Below are 26,308 nucleotides of genomic sequence, written 5' to 3'. Positions count from 1 at the left end.
GCTGGAGCCAGCCCGGGCCCCTCCGCCCCGTGGCCCCGCCCCTTTCCCTGAGCCCCGCCCCTCCCTGTCAACGCGGGGAGATGACGTCATCTCGGAGCCCCGATGCCGGCTCGGAAGGGGGGACAAAGTGCGGGCGGAAGTGGCGTCCAAGGGGCGGGGCCCTGGCGGGGAGGCGCTTCCCGTTTCCGGTGCAGCCGCGGGATGGTGCTGATCAAAGAGTTGTGAGTGGGGGCGGGGGGAGGCGCCGGCGCGGGGCGGGGGGCCGGCGGGGCGGGAGGGGCGCCGGGGGCTCCCAGCTCTGACCCCCCCTTCTCTCTCCGCAGCCGGGTGCTGCTGCCCTGCTCCGTGGCAGAGGTGAGTCCGGGGGCGGGGCCGGTGGGGGATGGGCTGGGGGCGGGGCTAGCGGGGCCGGTGGGCGGGCGGGGGTATGGGCTGGCTGGAAGGGGGCGGAGTATAGGGGCGGGGCTAGCAGGGGCGAAGACGGGCGAAAAGGGGCGGGGCTAGCGGGGGCGGGGCCGGTGGGGAGGGCTTGGCGGAAGGGGGCGGAGCTAGCTGGAACGCGGCGGGAAGTAGGGGCGGGGCTATCTGGGGGCGGGGCCGAGGACGGGCGGGGGGGCGGGGCTAGTGGGGGTCGGAGGGGGCGGGGCTATCTGGGGGCGGGGCCAAGGTCGGGCGGGGGGCGGGTCGGAGGGGGCGGGGCTCCAGGCTCACCCCGTGTCCCCCCCCAGTACCAGGTGGGGCAGCTGTTCTCGGTGGCGGAGGCCAGCAAGAACAACACAGGGGGCGGGGAGGGCATCGAGGTGCTGGCCAACGAGCCCTACGAGCGGCCGGGCGAGGCCGGCCAGTTCACCCACAAGATCTACCACCTGCACAGGTGAGCCCCCCCTCGGGGGGCAGCGGGATGCGGGGGAGGGGCAGGGCAGTTGGACAGCGGGATAATGGGGGGGCAGCGGGGGAGGGGGCAGGGCAGTTGGACAGCGGGATAATGGGGGGGCAGCGGGAAGCGGGGGAGGGGGCAGGGCAGTTGGACAGCGGGATAATGGGGGGGCAGCGGGATGCGGGGGAGGGGCAGGGCAGTTGGACAGCGGGATAATGGGGGGGCAGCGGGATGCGGGGGGAGGGGCAGGGCAGTTGGACCGCGGGATAATGGGGGGGCAGCGGGATGCGGGGGAGGGGCAGGGCAGTTGCACGGCGGGATAATGGGGGGGCAGCGGGATGCGGGGGGGAGGGGGCAGGGCAGTTGGACAGCGGGATAATGGGGGGGCAGCGGGATGCGGGGGAGGGGGCAGGGCAGTTGGAGAGAGGGATAATGGGGGGGCAGCGGGAAGCGGGGGAGGGGGCAGGGCAGTTGGACAGCGGGATAATGGGGGGGCAGCGGGATGCGGGGGAGCGGCAGGGCAGTTGGACAGCGGGATAATGGGGGGGAAGCGGGGGAGGGGGCAGGGCAGTTGGACAGCGGGATAATGGGGCGGCAGCGGGATGTGGGGGAGGGGCAGGGCAGTTGGACAGCGGGATAATGGGGGGGCAGCGGGATGCGGGGGGAGGGGCAGGGCAGTTGGACAGCGGGATAATGGGGGGGAAGCGGGGGAGGGGGCAGGGCAGTTGGACAGCGGGATAATGGGGGGGCAGCGGGAAGCGGGGGAGGGGCAGGGCAGTTGGACAGGGGGATAATGGGGGGGCAGCGGGATGCGGGGGAGGGGACAGGGCAGTTGGACAGCGGGATAATGGGGGGGCAGCGGGAAGCGGGGGAGGGGGCAGGGCAGTTGGACAGCGGGATAATGGGGGGCAGCGGAATGTGGGGGAGGGGTAGGGCAGTTGGACGGCGGGATAATGGGGGGCAGCGGGATGTGGGGGAGGGGCAGGGCAGTTCGACAGCGGGATAATGGGGGGGCAGCGGGATGCGGGGGAGGGGGCAGGGCAGTTGGACAGCGGGATAATGGGGGGCAGCGGGATGCGGGGGAGGGGCAGGGCAGTTGCACGGCGGGATAATGGGGGGGCAGCGGGATGCGGGGGGAGGGGGCAGGGCAGTTGGACAGCGGGATAATGGGGGGCAGCGGGAAGCGGGGGGAGGGGGCAGGGCAGTTGGACAGCGGGATATGGGGGGGCAGCGGGAGGCGGAGGAGGGGGCAGGGCATTTGGACAGCGGGATAATGGGGGGCAGCGGAATGTGGGGGGAGGGGCAGGGCAGTTCGACAGCGGGATAATGGGGGGGCAGCGGGATGCGGGGGGAGGGGGCAGGGCAGTTGGACGGCGGGATAATGGGGGGGCAGCGGGATGTGGGGGAGGGGCAGGGCAGTTCGACAGCGGGATAATGGGGGGGCAGCGGGATGTGGGGGAGGGGCAGGGCAGTTGGACAGCGGGATAATGGGGGGGGCAGCGGGAAGCGGGGGAGGGGGCAGGGCAGTTGGACGGCGGGATAATGGGGGGGCAGCGGGATGCGGGGGAGGGGGCAGGGCAGTTGGAGAGAGGGATAATGGGGGGCAGCGGGAAGCGGGGGAGGGGGCAGGGCAGTTGGACAGCGGGATAATGGGGGGGCAGCGGGAAGCGGGGGAGGGGCAGGGCAGTTGGACAGCGGGATAATGGGGGGGGCAGCGGGATGTGGGGGAGGGGCAGGGCAGTTCGACAGCGGGATAATGGGGGGGCAGCGGGAAGCGGGGGAGGGGGCAGGGCAGTTGGACAGCGGGATAATGGGGGGCAGCGGGATGCGGGGGAGGGGCAGGGCAGTTGGAGAGAGGGATAATGGGGGGGCAGCGGGATGCGGGGAGGGCAGGGCAGTTGGACAGCGGGATAATGGGGGGGCAGCGGGATGCGGGGGAGGGGCAGGGCAGTTGGACAGCGGGATAATGGGGGGCAGCGGGATGCGGGGGGAGGGCAGGGCAGTTGGAGAGGGATAATGGGGGGGCAGCGGGAAGCGGGGAGGGCAGGGCAGTTGGACAGCGGGATAATAGGGGGGCAGCGGGATGTGGGGGAGGGGCAGGGCAGTTCGACAGCGGGATAATGGGGGGCAGCGGGAAGCGGGGGAGGGGCAGGGCAGTTGGACAGCGGGATAATGGGGGGGCAGCGGGATGCGGGGGGAGGGGCAGGGCAGTTGGAGAGAGGGATAATGGGGGGGGCAGCGGGATGCGGGGGAGGGGCAGGGCAGTTGGACAGCGGGATAATGGGGGGCAGCGGGATGCGGGGGGAGGGGCAGGGCAGTTGGACAGCGGGATAATGGGGGGCAGCGGGATGCGGGGGAGGGGCAGGGCAGTTGGAGAGAGGGATAATGGGGGGGCAGCGGGATGCGGGGGAGGGGCAGGGCAGTTGGACAGCGGGATAATGGGGGGGGGCGGGGGAGGGGGCAGGGCAGTTGGACAGCGGGATAATGGGGGGGGCAGCGGGATGCGGGGGAGGGGCAGGGCAGTTGGACAGCGGGATAATGGGGGGGCAGCGGGAAGCGGGGGAGGGGCAGGGCAGTTGGACAGCGGGATAATGGGGGGGCAGCGGGATGTGGGGGAGGGGCAGGGCAGTTCGACAGCGGGATAATGGGGGGCAGCGGGAAGCGGGGGAGGGGGCAGGACATTTGGACAGCGGGATAATGGGGGGGCAGTGGGAAGCGGGGAGAGGGGGCAGGGCAGTTGGACAGCGGGATAATGGGGGGGGCAGCGGGATGCGGGGGGGGGCAGGGCAGTTGGACAGCGGATAATGGGGGCAGGCGGAGCGGGATGCGGGGGAGGGGGCAGGGCAGTTGGACAGCGGGATAATGGGGGGCAGCGGGATGTGGGGGAGGGGCAGGGCAGTTGGACCGCGGGATAATGGGGGGGCAGCGGGATGTGGGGGAGGGGCAGGGCAGTTCGACAGCGGGATAATGGGGGGGCAGCGGGATGTGGGGGAGGGGCAGGGCAGTTGGACCGCGGGATAATGGGGGGCAGCGGGATGCGGGGGAGGGGCAGGGCAGTTGCACGGCGGGATAATGGGGGGGCAGCGGGATGCGGGGGAGGGGCAGGGCAGTTGGACAGCGGGATAATGGGGGGGGCAGCGGGAAGCGGGGGAGGGGGCAGGGCAGTTGGACAGCGGATAATGGGGGCAGCGGATGCGGGAGGGGGCAGGGCAGTTGGACGGCGGGATAATGGGGGGCAGCGGAATGTGGGGGAGGGGCAGGGCAGTTGGACGGCGGGATAATGGGGGGGCAGCGGGATGCGGGGGGAGGGGCAGGACAGTTGGACAGCGGGATAATGGGGGGCAGCGGGATGTGGGGGAGGGGCAGGGCAGTTCGACAGCGGGATAATGGGGGGCAGCGGGAAGCGGGGGAGGGGCAGGCAGTGGACAGGCGGGATATGGGGGGGCAGCGGGATGCGGGTGAGGGGGCAGGGCAGTTGGACAGCGGGATAATGGGGGGCAGCGGGATGCGGGGGAGGGGCAGGGCAGTTGGACAGCGGGATAATGGGGGGGCAGCGGGATGCGGGGAGGGCAGGGCAGTTGGACAGCGGGATATGGGGGCAGCGGGATGCGGGGGAGGGGCAGGGCAGTTGGACAGCGGGATAATGGGGGGGCAGCGGGAAGCAGGGAGAGGGGGCAGGGCAGTTGGACAGCGGGATAATGGGGGAGCAGCGGGATGCGGGGGGAGGGGCAGGGCAGTTCGCAGCGGGATAATGGGGGGGCAGCGGGAAGCGGGGGGAGGGGGCAGGGCAGTTGGACAGCGGGATAATGGGGGGGCGCGGGATGCGGGGGAGGGGCAGGGCAGTTGGACGCGGGATAATGGGGGGGCGCGGGAGCAGGGAGGAGGGGGCAGGGCAGTTTGGACAGCGGGATAATGGGGGGGCAAGCGGGATGCGGGGGAGGGCAGGCAGTTGGAACAGCGGGATAATGGGGGGGGCAGCGGGATGCGGGGGAGGGGCAGGGCATTTGACAGCGGGATAATGGGGGGGGCAGCGGATGCGGGGGGGGGCAGGGCAGTTGGACAGCGGTATAATGGGGGGGCAGCGGGAAGCGGGGGAGGGGCAGGGCATTGGACAGCGGATAATGGGGGGGCAGCGGGATGTGGGGAGGGGCAGGGCGAGTCGACAGCGGATAATGGGGGGCAGCGGGAAGCGGGGGAGGGGGCAGGGCAGTTTGGACGCGGGATAATGGGGGGCAGCGGGAAGCGGGGGAGGGGGCAGGGCAGTTGGACAGGGGGATAATGGGGGGGCAGCGGGATGCGGGGGAGGGGGCAGGGCATTTGGACAGCGGGATAATGGGGGGGCAGTGGGAAGCGGGGAGAGGGGGGCAGGGCAGTTGGACAGCGGGATAATGGGGGGGCAGCGGGATGCGGGGGAGGGGCAGGGCAGTTGGACAGCGGGATAATGGGGGGGCAGCGGGATGCGGGGGAGGGGGCAGGGCATTTGGCAGCGGGATAATGGGGGGAGCGGGATGTGGGGGAGGGCAGGGCAGTTGGACGGCGGGATAATGGGGCAGCGGGATGGGGGGGGGGGCAGGGCAGTTTGACAGCGGGATAATGGGGGGCAGCGGGATGTGGGGAGGGCAGGCATTGGACCGCGGCTAATGGGGGGGCCGCGGATGCGGGGGAGGGGGCAGGGCGTGGACAGCGGGATAATGGGGGGCAGCGGGGGAGGGGGCAGGGCAGTTGGACAGCGGGATAATGGGGGGGCAGCGGGAAGCGGGGGTGGGGGCAGGGCAGTTGGACAGCGGGATAATGGGGGGGCAGCGGGAAGCGGGGGAGGGGGCAGGACATTTAGACAGCGGGATAATGGGGGGGCAGCGGGGGAGGGGGCAGGACATTTGGACAGCGGGATAATGGGGGGGCAGTGGGAAGCGGGGAGAGGGGGCAGGGCAGTTGGACGGCGGGATAATGGGGGGGCAGCGGGATGCGGGGGAGGGGGCCAGGGCAGTTGGACCGCGGGATAATGGGGGGCAGCGGGATGCGGGGGAGGGGCAGGGCAGTTGGACAGCGGGATAATGGGGGGCAGCGGGAGCGGGGGAGGGGGCAGGGCAGTGGACAGCGGGATAATGGGGGGCAGCGGGATGCGGGGGGGGGGCAGGGCAGTTGGACAGCGGGATAATGGGGGGGCAGCGGGATGCGGGGGAGGGGGCAGGGCATTTGGCAGCGGGATAATGGGGGGGCAGTGGGAAGCGGGGAGAGGGGGCAGGGCAGTTGGACGGCGGGATAATGGGGGGGGCAGCGGGATTCGGGGGAGGGGGCAGGGCAGTTGGACAGCGGGATAATGGGGGGGAAGCGGGGGGAGGGGGCAGGGCAGTTGGACAGTGGGATAATGTGGGGGCAGCGGGGGGAGGGGGCAGGGCAGTTGGACAGCGGGATAATTGGGGGGCAGCGGGACAGCAGGATAATGGGGGGCAGCAGGATGCGGGGGAGGGGGCAGGGCAGCTGGACAGCGGGATAATGGGGGGCAGCGGGAAGTGGGGGAGGGGGCAGGGCAGTTGGACAGCGGGATAATGGGGGGGCAGTGGGAAGCGGGGGTGGGGCAGGGCAGTGGACCAGCGGGATAATGGGGGGGGCAGTGGGAAGCGGGGGAGGGGGCAGGGCAGTTGGACAGCGGGATAATGGGGGGGCAGTGGGAAGTGGAGGAGGGGGCAGGGCATTTGGCAGCGGGATAATGGGGGGCAGGGGGCTGGGCAGTTGGACAGCGGGATAATGGGGGGGCAGCGGGATGCGGGGGAGGGGGCAGGGCATTTGGATAGCGGGATAATGGGGGGCAGCAGGGGGAGGGGGCTGGGCAGTTGGACAGCGGGATAATGGGGGGCAGTGGGAAGCGGGGGAGGGGGCAGGGCATTTGGACAGCGGGATAATGGGGGGCAGGGGGCTGGGCAGTTGGAAGCGGGATAATGGGGGGGCAGCGGGATGTGGGGAGGGGGCTAATGGGGGCAGCGGGGGGGAGGGTCAGTGCAGTTGGACAGCGGGATAAAGGGGGGTGCTAAAGGGGGATAAAGTCGGTGCTGTCCAAGGGAGGGCTGGGGTGGTGGGAGGTGCCCAGGCGGAGGTGGGCCTGGTGGAGCGGGTGAGACCAAGGCCCCCCGACTCTGAGCCCCACGTGCTCCCCCCACAGCAAGGTGCCGGCTTCGTGAAGATGTTGGCGCCTGAGGGCTCCCTGGTATTCCACGAGAAGGCCTGGAACGCCTACCCTACTGCGCACCGGTGAGCCCGGACACTGGGGCCCGGACGCCTGGGTTCTCTCCTGGCTCTGGGAGGGGGGGTGGCGGCGGGGGGTCAGAGCAGAGGGGCCGGGAGCCAGGACCGCCTGGGGTTCTCTGCTGTTCATGTTGCTGCTAATCTCCCCCATCTCTCTCTCTTGTGCCGTCTCTCCTGGGGTCCGGGACTGCAGTCATCACAGTAAGTTCCTTCCACTTCCTTTCTCAGCTGGGGGGCAGGATCCATGGGGGGGAACTGGCAGGTCTTCATGCCCCAGGGAATGGGGGATCCCCCTGGGACGCCGTCCCCAATCTAGGACCGTATCTCGCTGTGGCTGCCCCTGCCTGGGAGGTGTTGGGGATGGGGGGGTCTGCAGGGGGGTTCTGGGCTCTGTGACCTCCCCTCTCGGGTACCTGCCCCCCAGAACGAGTACATGAAGGACGATTTCATCATCAAGATCGAGACGTGGCACAAACCCGACCTGGGCACCCAGGACAATGTAAGTGAGCCCTGCCCCAGTGGCCCCAGCTCTGCTGCCTGCCCCCGGCCAGCCTGGCCCACCCCCGGTGCCCGCTCTGCGTCCCGTCCCTCTGCCCATCCCAGTACCCCCTGTCAGCCCCGCCCCCGGTGACCCCCACAGCCCTTCCCTCCTCAGCCCCATCAGGCCAGCGAGAGTCAGCCCCGCTCCCTGGGGAAGGAGGCCAAAGTAGGAAGAGCCCTGGGGTGCGGGTGTCCCCCCTTAGCCAGCACCTCCCGCAGCTGGGGCAGTGAGACCACTTACCCATAATGCTCTGCTCCCCCCTCGCTGACGGCTCCCCTCCTTGTCCGGGGCAGGTTCACGGTCTGGACATGGAGACGTGGAAGGGCGTGGAAGTCGTTCACATAGACATCGCTGACCGGTCCCAGGTGTCCGAGGAGGTGAGAGCCCCCACCTGCGCCGGTGCCCCTCGCTCCCGACCTGCAGCCCCCTGCTAGCCCAGCCCTGCCCCCCCCCCAGCCCTGCCGGTGCCCCTCACTCCTGACCCGCAGCCCCTGCCAGCCCAGCCCTGCCCCCCCCAACCCTGCCGGTGCCCCTCACTCCTGACCCGCAGCCCCTGCCAGCTCAGCCCTGCCGGTGCCCCTCACTCCCGACCCGCAGCCCCCTGCCAGCCCAGCCCTGAGTACAGGGTGTCTGGGAGCAGATCAGCACACTCTCTCTCTCCCCCCCCGCCCCCCTCTCTCTCTGTGCCAGGATTACAGAGCAGATGAAGATCCGGCTCTTTTCACGTCTGTGAAGACAGGGCGAGGACCACTTGGTCCAGACTGGAAGGTACCTCCTGCCTGGTGTCTTAGAACAGGGAGGGAGATGGGAGGGGCTGGGAGCCCGGACTCCTGGGTTCACGGCAGCTTGTCTGCTCCTGTTTGCAGCATCACATTGAACACGGTTTGTTGAGGAAAAATCAGCTCGGCTTCTGTGAAGGGAAATCAGCCTCCCCAATCTGAGAATTGTATGGGGGGGGTTGACAGATGTGGGTAAGGGGGACCCAGTGGATATGGTGTACTTAGATTTTCAGAAAGCCTTTGACAAAGTCCCTCATCAAAGGCTCTTAAACAAAGTGAGCAGTCAAGGGATAAGGGGGAAGGGCCTCTCATGGATCAGTGACTGGTTGAAAGACAGGAAACAAAGCATAGGAATAAATGGTCAGTTTTCAGAAGGAGAGAGGTAAATAGTGGGGTCTCCCAGGGGCCTGTACTGGGCCCAGCCCTATTCAACATATTCATAAATGATCTGGAAAAAGGGGTAAACAGGGAGGTGGCAAAATTTGCAGATGATACAAAACTACTCAAGCTAGGTAAGTCCCAGGCAGACTGCGAAGAGCTACCCAAGGATCTCTCAAAACTGGGTGACTGGGCAACAAAATGGCAGATGAAATTCAATGTTGATAAATGCAAAGTGATGCACATTGGAAAACATCATCCCAACTGTACATATAAAATGATGGGGTCTGAATGAGCTGTTACCACTCCAGAAAGAGATCTTGGCATGGTTGTGGAGAGTTCTCTGCAACCATCCCCTCAGTGCACAGCCTCAGTAAAAAAAGCGAACAGCGTTAGGAACCATTAGGAAAAGGAGAGATAAGAAGACAGAAAATATCATATTGCCTCTATATAAGTCCAGAGTGTCAGTGTCACGGTGTCCCCGGGCGATGCTCTGGAACTGCTCCCTAGGGAGCCGGGCGGGACTCTGGGGGAGCCTCCTCTCGGGGAGCAGCCTGTCTGCGGGACACTCAGCTCACCCGGCTTCCCCCTTCCTGGGTCTGACCCCGGAGCATCCAGCATCCTCTGCCCCTCCGTGTGCTTCCCGCAGCCAGTCTGCCCAGGCAGGGTCCTGGGGAAGCCAGAGGGTCCTGCCCCCCAACTCCGCAGTCAGACATGACTCTCAGCCTGGCGTCTGCCTGGTCCGTTGTTCCTCCAGCCTTTGTCTCGCTTTCCAGGCCAGAGTCACCTTGTTGCATCCCCATCCTGGGTCTTGGGTTACGAAGGGGCGGCCATAGCACCCCTGCAGGCAGCTGGAACAGCCTCCACAAAAGTCACACCCCCTTATTCCCACCACCCAGACATTGGTGCAATACACAGGGAAACTGAGGCACACACAGCATTCATGCAAAACGCTAAGGCTCACATACAACATAACAAGGGAAAATCCCCACTTCATCACACATGGTATGTCCACACCTTGAATACTGCATGTAGATCTGGTCGCCCCATCTCAAAACAGATATATTGGAATTGGAAAAGGTTCAAGAAAAGGGCAACAACAATGATTAGGGGCATGGAACGGCTGCTGTATGAGGAGAGATTAGTAAGATTGGGGCTGTCCAGCTTGGAAAAGAGACAACTAAGGGGGGATAGGATAAAGGGCTATAAAATCATGGCTGGTGTGGAGAAAGTTAGTTTTATTTATTCCTCGTAACACAAGAGCTCGGGATCACCCAATGACATAAATCGGCAGCAGGTTTAAAAGAAACACAAGGAAGTATTTCTTCACCCAACGCCCGGACAGCCTGGGGAACTCTGTGCCAGGGGATGTTGTGAGGGCCAAAACTATAATGGGGTTCAACAAAGAACTAGCTTAGTTCCTGGAGGAGGGATCCATCACTGGCTATTAGCCAGGCTGGGCAGAGACGCACCCCCCTGCTCTGGGCGTCCCTTTAGACAGAAGAAATCCTGCATCTTGGCAGGGGTTAGACTAGATGTCCCTTGTGGCCCCGTCTAACCCCCTGGTTCTAAACCTGGGGCGGGCAGCGGCTGGGACTGGGCGACGGGATGGACACTCGATAATTGCTTCAGAGGGAATGACCAGAACATGGCGCCTGGCACTGGCCACTCTTGGCAGATAGGGTCCTGGGTGGTGGGACCATTCTGATGTCCTTTGTGTCCTTTCCTAGAGGGAATTAGCCAATTATAAGGATTCTCCCCACATGTGCGCCTACAAGCTGGTGACGGTGAAATTCCGCTGGTGGGGCCTGCAGGGCCGCGTGGAGAAATTCATACACAAGGTGAGACGGGCGGGTGGGCTCAGGGGTGGGGAATGGGACACGGGACCCCTCCTCTCCAGGGGTGCTGGCTCCCATCCGCCCCAGGACAGGGACTGGCTGGCTCAGGGGCGGGGAATGGGGCAGGAGCCTGTCCCCTCTGCCGCCCGCCCCCCCCCCCCCCGCAATATGACGCCTCTCTCTGTCTCTTCCCCTAGCAAGAGCGACGTCTCTTCACCAATTTCCACCGGCAGCTCTTCTGCTGGCTGGACAAGTGGGTGGATCTGAGCATGGCCGACATTCGCCGAATGGAGGAGGAGACGCAGAAGGAGCTGGATGAGGTGGGGGCGTGGGGGGATCTGCCCCCCTAGGGGAGGAGGCAGGTTCCTGTGGGGGCAGGGCTAGCCAGGGCTTAACCTCGCCCTCTCCCCCTTGCAGATGAGACAGAAAGGCGCCGTGCGGGGGATGACGGCCGGAGACGAGTGACCCCCGGCCGGTGCCAGCGGGACACTGACATGGTATGGGGGGGCTGGAGAGGGCTCAGGGAGAGGGGTGCTGGGCCTGGAGGACTCCCCGTTCCCCCCCCCCAGGTCTCCACCTTCCCTGGATTAGGGTTTTGAGCTGGGGACGTGAGGGGCTCTCGGGACAGGAATTGGGGGGCTGGATCTGGTGTCCCCAGTCTCTTGCTAACCCCACCCCGTCTCCCCTAGGACTCTGCCCCCTCCCGCCTGGGAGTGAGGACCCAGCTGCCTTCGTGGGACCCCGGGGATCCCCCTTCGCTCTCCGTCCAGCTGGGGGCACTCTGAACCCCCTTTCCCGACTGATCATGGCCTAGTGATCTCTGGCGGGACAGCCCCAGCCCATCCCACCCAGGCACTGCCAGGGAGAGTGGGGGGTGCTGGTCCTGGCAACCTCCCGAGCTCTCCCAGGTTTCAACAGGTTCCTGTCCCCACTGGAATCATGGCGGGGGGAGCAGGGAGCCCCCGGAAATGATTACATTCCCCTGGGGGACTGATATTCAGTGTCGGGGGAGGACACCCCAGACCAGGCACTCTCTGCAGGGCTCCAAGTGCCCAGGGCGGGGGCAGTGGGGGAGATCTGCCTCCAGACACCCCCTCCGCCCCCTGCACACACACATGTTCTGTAACTCAGGATGGTGCAAAACCATGATCAATAAAACAAGAACTTGTCAGACACGAGCTGTGAACTAACCTGGCGGGGGGCTCTGCTCCTGGGGGGGCCCTGGGGGCTGCCGGGCTGGGGATGCCCAGTGGGTTCCGGCCCGAAACTGCCTCTCATATGGGAACTGCTGGAAACCCCCTGCCCGGTGGGGGGGGGAGAGGGCGGGGGGGAAAGTTCTCTGTGGGGGCCCCCCTGCTTCTGGGAATCCACTCCTCCTCCTCCTCCCTCGGGTGGGGCCACCGGCTGGCCATGCCCCCTTCCTGTATGCAAATTACCCCACCTGGAGCCCCCTTGGCTGGGGGGGCAGCCTGTGGGGCCCAGCCTGGCTCCAGCGCTCCTGGGCCCTGCTCTGAGCTGGGGGCTTGGGTGCCTCGTCCAGGGGTGGTGGTGGGATCTCAGGGACTGGGTCTCCTAGCCAAGCCCTCACCCTTGGGCTGGGGGGGCTCAGGACAGACTGGACCTGCGGACAGGCTGGGGTATGTGTGGCAGGAACGTGCTTCCAATGCTGGGGGTGGCCAGGACCCAGGCTGGGGGTGGCCAGGACCCAGGCTGGGGGCAGCCTGGGGAGGATGACATACAGGGGCCATGCCCGGAGGGGTGTCCCGACCGATGATCTGCCCATGACGCAGCTCTGGGGAAAAGGGACAAGAAAGAGCCCCTGCTGCTGGACCAGTGTCAGGCGCCCAGCTGGTTTTACCCGGTGCTTTCGGTTAAAGCCCGCGGCTCACGTGAGGGTGATCTGGGAAACCGTGGCCCAGTGCTGGGCGAGGGGTCCTGTGTGCCCAGCCCCAGTGTCTGATGAGGGCCCCCCATGCCCGCCCCCCCGCCCCACCCTAGAGGGGCCAAGTCCCGGCACTGGGCCCCAGATAAGATGGGGTGACCCTGACATTTTCCTTTAGGACAAAGCTTCTGGGAAATTCGCCTGCCCCGGGTGAAACCCCCTCACTTCCCCTCCACCCAGCTCTCGCTCTTGGCCAGTTTCTTTTGCTCAGAGATTCATGATGCAACCCCAGAGCTTCCTGCAATAGCCCTGCTCCACTGCCCCCCCCCGGCACTGCAACTCAGTTGTGTGCGGGGGGGGGGGGCAGGGCTAACAGGGGGCTGCGGGTTGGGAGTGAGGGGCACCGGAAGAGCTGGCAGGGGGCAGGGCTGGGCTGGCAGGGGCTGTGGGTCAGGAGTGAGGGGCACCGGCAGGGCTGGTGGGGGAAGGGCTGGGCTAGCAGGGGGCTGCAGGTCAGGAGTGAGGGGCACCGGCAGGGCTGGGCTAGCAGGGGCTGCGGGTCGGGAGTGAGGGGCACCAACAGAGCTGGGATTGGCAAGGCTGGGCTGGCAGGGGCTGCAGGTCAGAAGTGAGGGGCACTGGCAGGGCTGGGGGGGCAGAGCTGGGCTGGCAGAGGCTGTAGGTCGGGAGTGAGGGGCAACGGCAGAGCTGGGGGGGCAGAGCTGAGCTGGCAGGGGCTGCGGGTTGGGAGTGAGGGGCACCGGCAGGGCTGGGGGGGCAGAGCTGGGCTGGCAGAGGCTGTGGGTCGGGAGTGAGGGGCACCGGCAGAGCTGGGGGTGGGGGGGGGGAGGCCAGTGGGTTTCTCCTTCCGACCCCACGTGTTCAGTTTTATGATCCCTGAAAACAGGAACCACTGAACGTCCCTTGAGAAACCGCAGGCTGGGGGGGCACTGATGGTGAGGATGTATTGGCTCCCGATACTAAAAACAGAAACTTGGAGATTTTGGAGCGAGCGAAAATGAAACTGGGCCGAGGGAATAAAAGCCCCGGGGGACTCAGATGCTGGATTCATCCACCCGCCGGCTGGCCGGACGGACAGACAGACGGCAGCCCCTGAGCACCAGGATGCGGCTGTGCGGTGAGCCTGTGGGAATGGAGCTGCCCTGTCCTGGCACCAGAGGGCGCTGTGGGGCGGGGACATGGACTTAGGGTAGAGCCTGCCATGGCTCCTTGGGGGGCTGCCGGTCAGGAGTGAGGGGCACCGGCAGGGCTGGGGGGCAGGGCTGGGCTGGCAGGGGGCTGTGGGTCGGGAGTGAGGGGCACCGGCAGGGCTGGGGGGCAGGGCTGGGCTGGCAGGGGGGGGTTGGGAGTGAGGGGCACCAGCAGGGCTCAGTGTCAAGGGACCCATGGGTGATGTGGGCAGGCGCCGTGCTTGGAAATTTTCTCTTTTGGGCAGTTTTGAGTCTAAAATTAGTGACGCGGCGACATGCGGCACTGACACAAGCCCAGCTCTGGCTATCCCTGGTTTGCAACATCCCAGGGTCACCACACCATGGTCAGCAGTGCCCCTCACTCCCGACCCACAGCCCCTGCCAGCCCAGCCCTGTCCCCGCCCAGCCCTGCCGGTGCCCCTCACTCCCGACCCACAGCCCCTGCCAGCCCAGCCCTGCCCCCCCCCACTCTGCCAGTGCCCCTCACTCCCGGCCCGCAGCCCCGGCTGGGCAGCTCTCACTCGGAAGCTGATGTGTGTGTCTCTCTCTCTCTCTCTCTCTCTCTCGCTCAGGACTCATGCTGCTGCTCCAGGCGCTGCTGAGCTCCCGGCTCCCAGTGTTGGGGTTCCCCGTGGCTGGGCAGGGCCCAGGGCCCGGCAGAGCTGCCAGCTGGGGCCAGGAAATGCAGGTGGAATTCGGGAGCAGCCTGAAACTTGCAAGGAAACTCCAGGCAGAAACTAAAATCCTCATGCAACTCTTTGTACGTCCTGGTGGGGCTGGGCCCACATCGACCCCTCGCCCGGCGCTGGGACGCGGCCCCTCTGGGTTGGGGGCAGGGCTGGGCACATGGGGACCCCTTGCCCGGCGCTGGGACGTGGCCCCTCTGGGTTGGGGGCAGGGCTGGGCACCCCTCGCCCAGCGCTGGATGGGCGGGGGGCCCTGTGGTGGGGGCAGCCATCTCTGACAGTCTAGAGTCTGGTGGAGCAGGGTGGCCCGGACGCCTGGTTTCACAGTCTCTCTTCCCCTGCCAGGTGTCGGAGCGCCTGGCCGGCGCCAAGCTGCCATTCCCCGTCCTTTCAAAGTCGGGGCTCCTGCCCCCCATGAGCCTGAGAGCCCAGCAGTGGCTGGCCCTGCCGGTGAGTGGCTGGGGAGGGGTGGGGGGGAAGTTTTGGAGGGGTGCTGGGGAGTGGCTGGGAAGTGGTGGCGGGGGCTGAGTGGGGCTGGCACTGACGAACCCCCTTCCCGCTCTTCATCCCCAGGCGCTGCAGAGGCTGCGAGAGATGAGGCGGGCGCTGGTGATGTTTCGGGGCTACATGGAGATTCTGGGGCGCAGGGAGCAGGAGCGGGGGGACGCCGGCCTGGCTCAGGGGCTAGAGGAAATCAGCCTGGATCTGCGGGACTTGACGCACCACGTCGATTACCAGGTGAGGGCTGGAGGGGGCTCAGGGGCCGGGGAGACGCAGGAGGCCAGTTCTCAGGGGTGGCGCCCGGGTTCAGTGCCCGTGGGGGAATGCGGGGGGGAGATGGGTTCAGTGCCCATGGGGGAGTGTGGGGGCGCCCGGGTTTGGTGCCCATGGGGGAGTGTGTTTAGGGGGGAAATGGATTTGGTGCCCATGGGGGAGTGTGAGGGGGACTGCCCAGGTTCGGTGCCCATGGGGGAGTGTGAGGGGGACGCCCGGTTCGGTGCCCATGGGGGAGTGTGAGGGGGACGCCCGGTTCGGTGCCCATGGGGGAATGCGGGGGGGAGCCAGGTTCGGTGCCCATGGGGGAGTGTGACGGGGGGTGCCCGGGTTCGGTGCCCATAGGGGAGTGTGACGGGGGGGTGCCTGGGTTCGGTGCCCATGGGGGAGTGTGAGGGGGACGCCCGGTTCGGTGCCCATGGGGGAATGCGGGGGGGAGCCGGGTTCGGTGCCCATAGGGGAGTGTGACGGGGGGGGTGCCTGGGTTTGGTGCCCATAGGGGAGTGTGAGGGGGCGCCCGAGTTCGGTGCCCATGGGGGAATGCAGGGGGGAGCCGGGTTCGGTGCCCATAGCAGAGTGTGAGGGGGAGTGCCCTGGTTTGGTGCGCACGGGGGAATGCGTGGGAGGTGCTCCGGTTCAGTGCCCGGGTTCGGTGCCCATGGGGGAGGGCATGGGGGGCTGACACCCAGGTGTGATGCCCGCAGGGGGTAAGGTGGGGGGCTGGTGCCCGCTGGTGCTGTCTCACTCTCTTCCTCCCTCTCCCCCCAGGTGTGGGGCTCTGGCCAGCCCGACCTGCCGCCCCCCGCCCCCCCCCCGCATCCTGCAGCACCCCAGCGAATGGAGCAACCTGCAGGAGTCGTACCTGGTCCTGCGTGCAATGGAGACCTTCCTGGGCCGCGTTGTCCGGGATTTCACCCTGCTGCACATGGGGGGGGGGTGGGCCCCTCGCTGAGCTCCCCGCCCCCTCACCCTACAACACTAACCCTTGGGTCACGCTGCTGCTCCCAGAATCAGGGAGAGAACCCAGGCGTCCGGGCTCCCAGCCCCCGCTGCTCTAACCCACCAGATCCCCACTCCCCTCCAGGGCCGGGGAGAGAACCCAGGCATCCGGGTTCCCAGCAGTCCCTATGTTAATTTATGAGAGTGGATTTTTATATATTATTTATTTTTTTGCTATTTATTACCAAGAAATGTGACTTTTATTTATTTTTTATAATAAAGTGACTAATGTTAGAGGTCTGGTCGTTTTCACACAGCCAGGACGCCTGGGTTCTCTCCCAGCTCTGGGAGGGGAGTGGGGTCTGGTGGTTGGAGTGGGGGAGGGCAGAAGCCTGGGCTCCTGGGTTCTTTTCCCCCCCCTCCCCAATCACCTCTCGATTCTGGTTTCTCTTTTCCGTTCCCTGTTTCTAGTTGATTCAGCCCCTCCTCATTCCCCTTCACCCTGGGGGTTTCTGGGAACCTGGTGCTGACTGATATATAAACAGAACCCACTAGGTGCTATTTTGGTAGGTCCTACAGGAACTCATGGGCTGCCAGGAGCATCTTCTTTCCCAGAACCTCCCTCCCCTTCAGCCTATATGAATTTGGCAGGCCCCACAGTAACTGCTGCGGCCCTACCCTCACCCCCACGGTTCTTTGCCCCACACTCCTTTCACACGCCTTTTCTTTATTCCAGGTTTCCCAGACACACCAATGCGGGTGGGGGTGGTGGCCTGGACGCCTGGTTCCTATCCCAGGCTGCGGGGAGAGGGAGGGGGCTGTCTGTCCTGGCTGCAGTCTGTCCGGCATCCTCTCTTCCTGCCCAGGAAATGGCACGAGCCCCCGCCTACCCCAGGGTCCTCGGCTGACGGGGGTGGGGCAGTGTCAGCGTCACTGGGGTGGGGGTCTGTGCAGACGAAACTTCAGCTCTGCCATCATGTTGGGGTGGGCAAGGCCAAAGCTGTGGGGCAGAGAGACCAGGAGGGGGTGAGGGGAGCGGCCAGAAGGAGGAAGAGAACCCAGGAGTCCTGGCTCCCAGCCCTTCTGCTTTAACCACCCGACCCCACCCCCCTCCCAGGGCCAGGATAGAACCCAGGAGTCCTGGCTCCCAGCCCCCCCGCTCTAGCTTCCCCCCACCGCCCCGTGCTGTGACCCACCACCCTTCCTCCTAAGCCCATTCTTACCCAGCCTGCCCTGGGAGCTGCCTCCTTGGGGTCTGTGGCTGGTGGGACATGGGGGGCAGGAAGCCCTCTGTGGTGCCTGGCTCCTGGGGGCGCTGGGGCAGGGTCTCAGGCGGGGCCCCCCCGGGGGGTCTCTGGGCCCGGAGGCTGGGTGCCCTGCGCACCGACCCCTTCCTCCGCAGGAGCACCCGGCTCCATTGGGCACTCGCGTCCAGGGGGGAGACCTGGGGGAGGAGACATGAGGGGGGGGGCTCTGCACCGAGAGCCCCCTGCTTCCCCCCTCCCCACCAGCCTCTGCAGTGCCCCTCACTGCCCCCAGGACCTCCCACCCCCCCGACTGGCCCCTGCTCGGGCTCCCCCCCCAGACCATGCATTCCCCCTATCCCAGCCCCCTGCCCTGGGACCCCTCCCCCAGCCCTACCGACGCACAGGACCCCGCCCCCCATACCTACAACCGCTACCCGCTTCCCTGGCCCCCTCCCCAAATCGCTCGCAGCCCCCAACTCACCTCTCCTGGCTCTGGCAGGGGGCTCTGGGCGGCATCTGGGAGGTCGGGCTGGGGGACAGGGCAGAGCAGGGGGTGGTCCTCTGAGCCCTCCCCGGCGTCCCCATAGCAACTACTGACCCCCCTCAGACTCCCCTCCCCCTGGGGCCAGCTCCCCCCCCCCACACCTTCCCCCTCCCTCTGGGTCCCCAGCCAGATGCTGCTCCCCCCACCCCCTACTTGCTCCATGGGGGCCCCTGGTGGGCTGATGTCTCCCTCGGGGTCCCCCTCCTCCCCACAGGCCCCTACCCAGGTCCTGAGTCCCCCAGGCCCCCCCTCCCAGGGCCTCTCCTCTTCCGGCTCCCCCTGGGTCTGCAGCTGGGGGCTGCACCCTCTCGGTTCCCCCTCCCCCTTAGCCTCCCCTTCCCCTATGGGTTCCCCCTCCCCCCTCAACTCCCCCTCCTCCGCCAACCCTAGGGGTTCCCCCACCCCCCTCAGCTCCTCCTCCCCCTCCCCTACGGGTTCCCCATCCCCCCTCAATTCCCCCACCCCCTCCTCTGCCAACCCTAGGGGTTCCCCCTCCCCCTGTTCCCCTTCCCCCACCCCTTCGGGTTCCCCCTTCACCACCTCCTCCCCCACCCCCCTCTTCCCCTGCTCCCCAACTCCTATGGGTTCCCCCTCCACCCTGGGCTCTCCCTCCCACTCCTCCCCTAGGGGTTTCCCCTCCCCCTGCTCAACTCCTAGGGGTTCCCCCTCCCCCCTCAACTCCCCCTCCCCCTCCTCCGCCAACCCTAGGGGTTCCCCCTCCCCCTTAGGCTCCCCCTCCCCTATGGGTCCCCCCTCCCCCTGCTCCCCAACTCCTATGGGTTCCCCCTCCTCCCCCACTCCTAGAGGTTCCCCCTCCCCCTCCTCCGCCAATCCTAGGGGTTCCCCCTCCCACTCCTGCCCCACTCCTATGGGCTCCCCCTCCCCCCTGCACTCCCTCTCCCTCTCAGGCTCCTCCCACTCCTCCCCTATGGGTTCCCCCTCCCCCTTGGGCTCCCCCTCGTCCTCCTCCCTCCTGGGCTCCTCCTCCCCCTTCTCTTCCGCTACCCAGATGCTTCCCCCCTTCTCACATGCCCCCTGAGCCCCCAGCCAGAGGCTGCCCCCCTGGGCGTCCCACTCTCCCTCTCGATGCCCCTCCTCATTCTCTGCCTGGGGGCTGCCCCCTCTGGGCCCCACAGCCCTGTCCCCCTCCTCGGATTCCCCTATGGGGGCCCCCAGCTCCTGCCTGCCTCCCTTCTCTCCCTGGGCCTCCAGCCAGCTGCTGCCCCCCCCGAGGTCCCCCTCCCCCTCCCCTGTCTGGACCCCCAGCCGGGCGCTGACCCCCCTGGACTCCCCCTCTTCCCCTTCTCCCTGGGTCCCTAGCTGGGGGCTGCTCCCCCTGGGCACCCCCTCCCGGCCCTGCTCCTCCAGCCAAAGGCTGCTGGCCCCGGGGCCCCATTGAGTGTCACTCCCCCAAAGGCCTCCCTCTTGCATGGGGCTGGCCCCCCAAGTTCCTCCCTCCTTCTCAGTCTGTAGACAGGGGTTCCCCCTAGGCTCCACCTGCTCCTCCAGCCAGATGCGGCCGGTCCCCTGGAGCCCCCACTCCTCCTCGGGCCCCTCCCCATCCTTCGTCGGGCCCCCCTGCCAGATGCTGTGCCCCCTTCCCCACCCCTCCTCGCTGGCTGGGGGGCTGGGCTCCCGACTGAGGGAGGGGCTGGGGGGCGGTGCCCTTCCCCCCGGGGCTGTCAGCTCCCCAGATCTAGGCTCCAGGCTCATAGCCCCTGGCCCTGTGGGAAGAGAAGGGGGGAATGGGTCAGACACGCCTGCCCTGCCCCACAGCTACCCCTGATCCATGCCAGCAGCCCCCCTTCACGGCTGACCCCCCTAGAACCTTCCAGCCCCCAACATTCTGCCTCCATGGCACCCTCCAGCCCCCACTCACATGACCAGAGGGGGTGGGGGATGTCCTGGTCTGACACAGACCCCAGGTGGGCTCCGGACCCCCTCAGCACCATGTGGCCCTCCTGGGGGGTGGGGTCTTGGATATCTGGGGGCACCTGTGTGAAGAAACAGCAGTGAGGGGGGGCAAACCCCAATGGGGAATTGCCCAGGCACCTGCCCCCAACGTACCTGTGGGGCCGAGGGTCCAGCGTCCTCAAGCTGCCCCCCCAGCGCCTCCTCCCTGCTGGGGAGAAAGAGAGGTGAAGCTTGCCCCATTGGAGACCCAGCGCCTGCCCCCCTGGGCTGGGCAAGGGGTCCCTGTGTGCCCAGCCCCCCCGCCCCAGAGGGGCCGCGTCCCAGCGCCAGGTGAGGGGTCCCTATATAACTATAACCCCCGCCCTTTCCCAGAGGGGCAGTGTGTGATGAAGTGGGAAGCTTCTTAATGTTTTCTCTGAATACTGTATGGGCCTCAGTTTCCCCATGTGTGTCACTCAAGTGTCCCAGCCGTGGGGTGAGGGTGTGTGATCGTTGCAGTGACCCCTAGCAGGCAGGCGTGACTGTGGCTGGCTGCCTGGGACAGAGAAGACAGGCCACGCTCCATGGCCTGGCAACTGATGGCCGGACCCATCCTCTGCAAGGATCAGATGGGGTGTCATGGAGTGTGGGGGAGTCTGGGCCCTGCACCCCCACTTCTGGCGAGTCACCGGGACTCTCAGCCAGCCAGTAAAACAGAAGGTTTATTAGACGACAGGAACATGGTCTAAAACCCAGAGTTTGTAGGTACAGATTACAGACTCCTCAGTCAGGTCTGTCTTGGGGGGCAGGGAGGCCCAGACGGGGCCTCCCTCCATTTCCCCAGCCAGCTCCAAGCTGAAACCCCCTCCAGCCACCTCACCACCCCCAGCTGCCTCCCCCAGCCTTTGTCCAGTTCCCTGGGCAGGTGTCTCCTGGCCCCAGGCCCCCCCAGGTTCAGGTATCGTCCCTCCAGTGACACCCCCCCCCGCCATCCCATCCCCAATGCCGACAGTCCCAGTAAAACCCCCCTGTGACACCCCCAGGTCAGTCCGCCCCACTCCCTGCTGCATCACATCTCTCCCCCCTTGGAGACTGAACTGAGCGGGGTCACTGTGACCCGTGATCTGGGGAAGTTCAGGGCCCCCTCTCCGGGACAATGCTGTGATGCAGCAGGCAATGGGGAGGCAGACGGCCCAGGAAAGAGGGGCTGCCAGCTTATCACCTGCTCAGGAGGGAAGAGTACCCCAGGCCAGCTCCGCCAGAGGGCTGGTGGCTCTGGACTAGGGGTTCTCAGTTTACAGGGTGGGCGCGGGGCTGTCCCTCCGGAGAGAGGGCCTTGTTCCCCTGGAGGTGGATGGGAGGAAGGTCAATGGATACTGGGAAACAGGCACGGATGTGATGCTGGCCCAGCCCGAGGTGGTGGCCCCAGATCGGGTGGTGCCCAACACCTACCTGACCCTTACGGGGTGGGTGGGACCCCATTCAAGGTGCCTGTGGCAAGGGTACACCTGAAATGGGGCCCCAAGGACGTGGGGGTGTACCACCATTTTTGCCCAAGGGTTTTGATGGGGAGGGACCTAGAGGACTGGCCAAGCAACCCCCAGACCGCCCTGGGGGTGACCCGTAGCCAGAGCCGGCGAGGGGCACTGCGCCCCTACCTTGGGGAGGGTACCACACCGGAGGCGCAGAACCCTACCCTGGTGGGGAGGGAGCGCCGAGGGGCACGGCTCAGAGAGGCTATGGCCTCAGACCCAGCCAGTGAGAGGGAACCGGGCCCCATCCCCTCCCCAGCCGCTGAGTTCCAGAAAGATCCCTCCTGGCGGAAGCTCAGGGACGTGGCCAACCTCAGTGCGGGACGGACCATGGGGAGAGGTTGCCAGGAGAGGTTCCTGTGGGAGAAGGGGTTCCTGTACCGAGAATGGGCTCCCCCAGGGGAAGTGGAGTCCTGTGGGGTCCTGTACCTGGCCCATGACATCCCCCTCTCAGGGCACCAGGGAATCCGGCGCACCCGGCAGAGGCTGCTACAGAACTTTTACTGGCCTGGGGTCTTTCCACTGTCCGGCAGTATTGCCGATCCTGTGACCCCAGTCAGAGGGTGGGAAAGGCCCGGGACAAGGGGAAAGCGGCTTTGAGACCTTTGCCCATCATAGAGGAACCTTTCCAGAAGGTGGCCATGGACATAGTGGGGCCTCTCAGCAAGACGACCCGGTCGGGGAAGAAATACATTCTGGTGGTGGATTTCGCTACCCCGAGGCAGTGCCCTGAGCTTCCATTGAAGCAGACACCGTGGCAGATGCGCTGCTGACCATTTTCAGCCGAGTGGGTTCCCCAAGGAAGTCTTGACAGACCAAGGATCCAACTTCATGTCGGCCCTGCTCCGGTGCTTGTGGGAGAAATGTGGGGTCCGGCACAACTGGGCCTCAGCGTATCACCCCCAGTCCAATGGGCTGGTGGAGAGGTTCAATGGGACGCTAAAGATGATGCTGAAAACCTTTATGAACCAGCACACGCAGGATTGGGACAAGTACTTACCTCACCTGCTGTTCGCGTACAGGGAGATACCCCAGGAGTCTACCGGATTTTCGCCTTTCGAACTGTTATATGGCAGGAGGGTGAGGGGCCCCCTGGACCTGATGAGAGACGAATGGGAGGGGAAGGCCACTCCCGATGCAGAGTCAGTGGTGGAGTATGTCCTGATCTTCTGAGAGAGACGTGCTGAACTCATGGGCCTGGCCAGGGAGAATCTGGCCAGAGCCCAGAAGAAGCAGAAGGTCTGGTATGACCGCAGAGCGCGGGCCCGCGCCTACGCCACCGGGGATCCGGTGATGGTTCTCATCCCCGTGAGAAAGAACAAACCACAGGCCGCCTGGGAGGGCCCGTTCAAGGTCGTCAAGCAGCGAAATGAGGTAAACTATGTGGTGGAGCTGTCGAACCGGGCGCACCACCGCCGGGTGTATCATGTGAATATGATGAACCCATATTTTGCCAAGGGGAATGTGGTGTTGGCCATGTGCGGACATTGGGAGGAGCTGGGAGATGGCCCTTTAGTAGATCTATTCCCTGAGACCAGAGCTGGTTCACCCCTGAAAACAATTCCCCTCTCAGATCAGCTCACCCCTGCCCAGCAAGCTGAGATCGGGGGGTGCTGCATCCGTATCGACAGCTGTTTTCCAACCAGCCTGGACACCCTAATCTGACTGTCCATCGGTGCAGACAGGGTCGCACCCGCCGATAAGATGCTCCCCCTTCCGAGTCACAGGGAAAACTGCTCAGGACCTGGAAAGAGAGGTCAGGGACATGCTGGCTTTGGGGGTGATCCAGCCGTCTGCCAGCCCTTGGGCCTCGCCGGTGGTGCTGGTCCCCAAAAAGGACGGGTCGATCCGGTTCTGTGTGGACTATCGGAAGCTCAGTGCCATCACTGTATCTGATGCCTACCCCATGCCCAGGCCTGACGAGCTCCTAGACAAATTGGGAGGAGCCTGGTACCTCACCACCATGGACCTTACAAAGGGCTACTGGCAAGTGCTGCTGGATGCAGATGCCCGGCTGAAATCGGCCTTTATCACCCCTCTGGGGCTCTACGAGTTCCTGACCCTGCCTTTCAGCCTCAAGGGAGCGCCGGCCACCTTCCAGCGCCTGGTGGATCAGCTATTGAGGGGGATGGAGAGTTTTGCCATGGCGAATACTGATGACATCTGTGTCTTTAGCCAGACCCGGGAGGACCATGTGTCCCAGGTTAGACAAGTGCTGGACCGACTCCAGGAGGCTGGGCTGACCGTAAAAGCGGAGAAGTGCAAGGTGGGGATGGCTGAAGGATCTTACCTGGGCCATCGGGTGGGGAGCGGCCGCCTAAAGCCGGAACCAGCTAAGGTGGAGGTGATCAGAGACTGGCCTGCTCCCCACACCAAAAAACAGGTCCAAGCCTTTATTGGGGTGGCGGGATACTACCGAAGGTTTGTGCCCTGCTTTAGCGCCATCGCCACCCCCATCACTGAGCTATGCAAGAAGGGGAAGCCAGACAAGGTGGTCTGGACCGAGCAGTGCCAGGAGGCTTTCCGGGCGCTGAAGGAGGCTCTGGTCAGTGGCCCAGTTCTGGCAAACCCAGACTTTGACAAGCCCTTTATGGTGTTCACCGACGCCTCAGACACGGGACTGGGGGCGGTGTTAATGCAGGAGGATGAAAAGGGGGAGAGACACCCCATCGTGTACCTGAGCAAGAAGTTGCTACCCCGGGAGCAACACTACGTGACCATCGAGAAGGAGTGCCTGGCCATGGGGTGGGCCCTCAAGAAACTAGAGCCAGATCTCTTCGGGCGACACTTCACCGTGTACACGGACCACTCTCCCCGACCTGGCTGCACCCGATGAAAGGAGCCAACGCCAAACTCCTGAGGTGGAGCCTGCTCCTGCAGGACTATGGCATGGACATGATCCATGTGAAGGGAAGTGACAACGTGATAGCGGATGCGTTGTCCCGGAGAGGGGGCCCTGAACTTCCCCAGGTCACAGGTCAGAGTGACCCCGCTCAGTTCAGTCTCGAAGAGGGGAGAGATGGGACGCATCAGGGAGCAGGGAGGACTGACTGGGGGATGTTGCGTGTGAGTTTTACTGGGACAGGCTGCATTGGTGCTGGATGGTGCTGGGATGTCAGGGATCACTTCACTTGGGGGATGATACCTGAGCAGGTAACCTGAGCCCAGGCGGGGGTTGGGGCCAGGTGACATCTTCTGCAGTGTTCCAGTTTGGAGCTGGCTGGGGAAAGGGAGGGAGGCCCAGTGCCAGGGTCTGCCCCCCAAGATGGACCTGACTGAGGGGTCCTGGTCTCTGTACCTACAAGCTCTGTTTGGGACTATGTTCTTGACATCTAATAAACCTTCTGTGTTCCTGGCTGGCTGAGAGTCCTGGTGAATGGCAGGAAGTGGGGGTGCCCGCTGGCCCGCACACACTCTGCAGCCTGGCAGGGAAGGTGCGGGTCAGGGGCTGGCGAACAGAGAGGTGGGGCCAGGTGACCTATTGGCCCAGGAAAGACACAAAGGAAACAGATGGGACAGCGGGGGGGGGGGGGCACTGGGCAGGTGGAAACTGGTCAGTCTCCTGGTTTGGGGCATGGCCCTGGCTCTGGGTCCCCCCGCTCCACGTCTGAGCTAACGAGCTCTGTCCTACACTGCGTTCCTGTGTCACATGTGGGCTGGGCGTCCCGGCTGGCTGCCGAGTGTGGGGCAGGAGGCTCACGGGGTGAACAGGGGCCTGGATGCTCCGAGGTCGGACCCAGGAGGCCCCTCGGGGAGTCGCGCTGCCCCCGAGTCCTGGCCGAGCCTCATTCAGAGCCGTCCCAGAGCATCAGGTCTGGGACTCTGGGACAGTGGGGTCCTGGTGCCAGGCGAGGGGTCCCCATGTGCCCAGCCCCCCACCCCAGAGGGGCCGCGACCCAGCGCCAGGCGGGGGGTCCCCATGTGCCTAGCCACCCCACCCCAGAGGTGCTGCGACCCAGCGCCGGGCAGGGGGTCCCCGTGTACCCAGCCCCCACCCCAGAGGGGCTGCGACCCAGCGCCGGGAGAAGGGGCCCCCGTGTGACCAGCCCCCCCACCCCAGAGGGGCTGCGACCCACCACTGGGCGAGGGGTCCCCGTGTGCCCAGCCCCCACCCCCTGTCCCTCCGCACTCTCGTTACCCATGATGCTCTGGCTCTCCTTCCCCATAGCTGTCTGTTGGCACCCCCTTGGGGTGGTCAGGGGAGTCCATCTCCCTGCTTTTCCTATGATCCTCTGCACCCGGGTGCGCCTGGTCCCCGAAGAGGTAGGTGGAGAAGGTGGAGACATAATCCTGGGGGGGGAGGCGCGAGGCTGAGTGGGGCTGGCCCTCGGGGTGCAGAACAACCCCCCAGAGACTGCCCCCAGCCCTTGCCATGCCTGAGACCCCCCACCTCCCTCCTGTCCCCCATCTGCCCCAGCCTTGTCCCTCCTTCTGTCCCCCACTTCCTCTGGTCCCCACCATCCTGCTCGGTGCGCGGCAGCCTCCACATCCAGCCCTGCCACCCACAGCCTTGGTTGGAAGGGATCCCCACCCCCACCCCCACCCCCACCCCCTGGGGGCTGGCTGGGTGGGGGTCTCACCAGTGCCCTCCACAGGACGCGGTGCAGCCCGGGCAGGTGCCGCTGGAGCAGCTCCATGGGGCCTGGAGCTCGGCAGCCGTGCGGAGCTGGGGGGCAGCTGCAGCTTCCCCTGCAGCCAGGGAGGGAAGTGATGTGCTAGGGATGGGGAACCGCAGCCACTGCCCTGCATACCCCGCCCACCCCCACGCCCCCGCAGGCTCTCTGCACCCCCCACTTCCCCCAGTTCCCTGCACACCCCATCCCCCACTCCCCTGCTCCCCCAAACCCCCACCTCCCTGCACCCCCCTCCCCACCAACTCCCTGCACCCCTGGCTTTCCTGGCTCCCTGCAAACCCCAAATCCCCGGTCTCCCTGCACCCCTGGG

General features: G+C 65.9%; 3 protein-coding genes across 3 annotated transcripts; 2 read left to right on the top strand and 1 right to left on the bottom strand.

The window, feature by feature from the left end:
• The first annotated feature begins 77 nt into the window (after nt 1-77).
• LOC119857908 (phosphatidylinositol transfer protein beta isoform-like) lies at nt 78-11,829 on the top strand. Its single transcript, XM_038407438.2, is given in 12 exon segments — nt 78-221; nt 324-354; nt 729-874; nt 7,038-7,045; nt 7,048-7,118; nt 7,545-7,619; nt 7,955-8,038; nt 8,352-8,429; nt 10,549-10,659; nt 10,854-10,976; nt 11,074-11,153; nt 11,346-11,829. Coding segments are annotated over 11 exon segments (894 nt in total). The 5' UTR covers nt 78-102; the 3' UTR covers nt 11,122-11,153; nt 11,346-11,829.
• Nucleotides 11,830-13,445: 1,616 nt separating this feature from the next.
• LOC119857900 lies at nt 13,446-16,435 on the top strand. The gene is given in 6 exon segments (XM_038407427.2): nt 13,446-13,676; nt 14,322-14,509; nt 14,781-14,885; nt 15,009-15,173; nt 15,978-16,018; nt 16,020-16,435. Coding segments are annotated over 6 exon segments (720 nt in total). The 5' UTR covers nt 13,446-13,597; the 3' UTR covers nt 16,162-16,435.
• On the bottom strand, nt 16,369-26,097 carry APOBR (apolipoprotein B receptor). The gene is made up of 8 exons (XM_038404698.2): nt 25,945-26,097; nt 25,503-25,654; nt 20,007-20,058; nt 19,819-19,933; nt 19,218-19,663; nt 17,877-18,014; nt 17,372-17,592; nt 16,369-17,148 (listed from the first exon to the last, which is right to left on the bottom strand). Exons 1-8 carry the CDS (start codon nt 25,999-26,001, stop codon nt 17,079-17,081), a joined length of 1,251 nt encoding a protein of 416 aa, XP_038260626.2. The 5' UTR covers nt 26,002-26,097; the 3' UTR covers nt 16,369-17,078.
• Between the last annotated feature and the right edge of the window lie 211 nt (nt 26,098-26,308).

Source organism: Dermochelys coriacea, chromosome 6, assembly GCF_009764565.3.
Source record: "Dermochelys coriacea isolate rDerCor1 chromosome 6, rDerCor1.pri.v4, whole genome shotgun sequence".
Classification (NCBI taxonomy): domain Eukaryota; kingdom Metazoa; phylum Chordata; order Testudines; family Dermochelyidae; genus Dermochelys; species Dermochelys coriacea.
This window is presented reverse-complemented; position numbering and strand designations above follow the sequence as displayed.

Excerpts from the sequence above, each read along its gene's own strand:
- APOBR (XM_038404698.2), bottom strand. The coding sequence starts at position 26,001 with ATGGAGCTGCTCCAGCGGCACCTGCCCGGGCTGCACCGCGTCCTGTGG. Across the intron at positions 17,593-17,876 it reads CCCTGCCAGAGCCAGGAGAG|GTCTCCCCCCTGGACGCGAG; the intron begins GTGAGTTGGGGG and ends CTCCTCCCCCAG. Across the intron at positions 17,149-17,371 it reads CAGCTCCCAGGGCAGGCTGG|CTTTGGCCTTGCCCACCCCA; the intron begins GTAAGAATGGGC and ends TCTGCCCCACAG.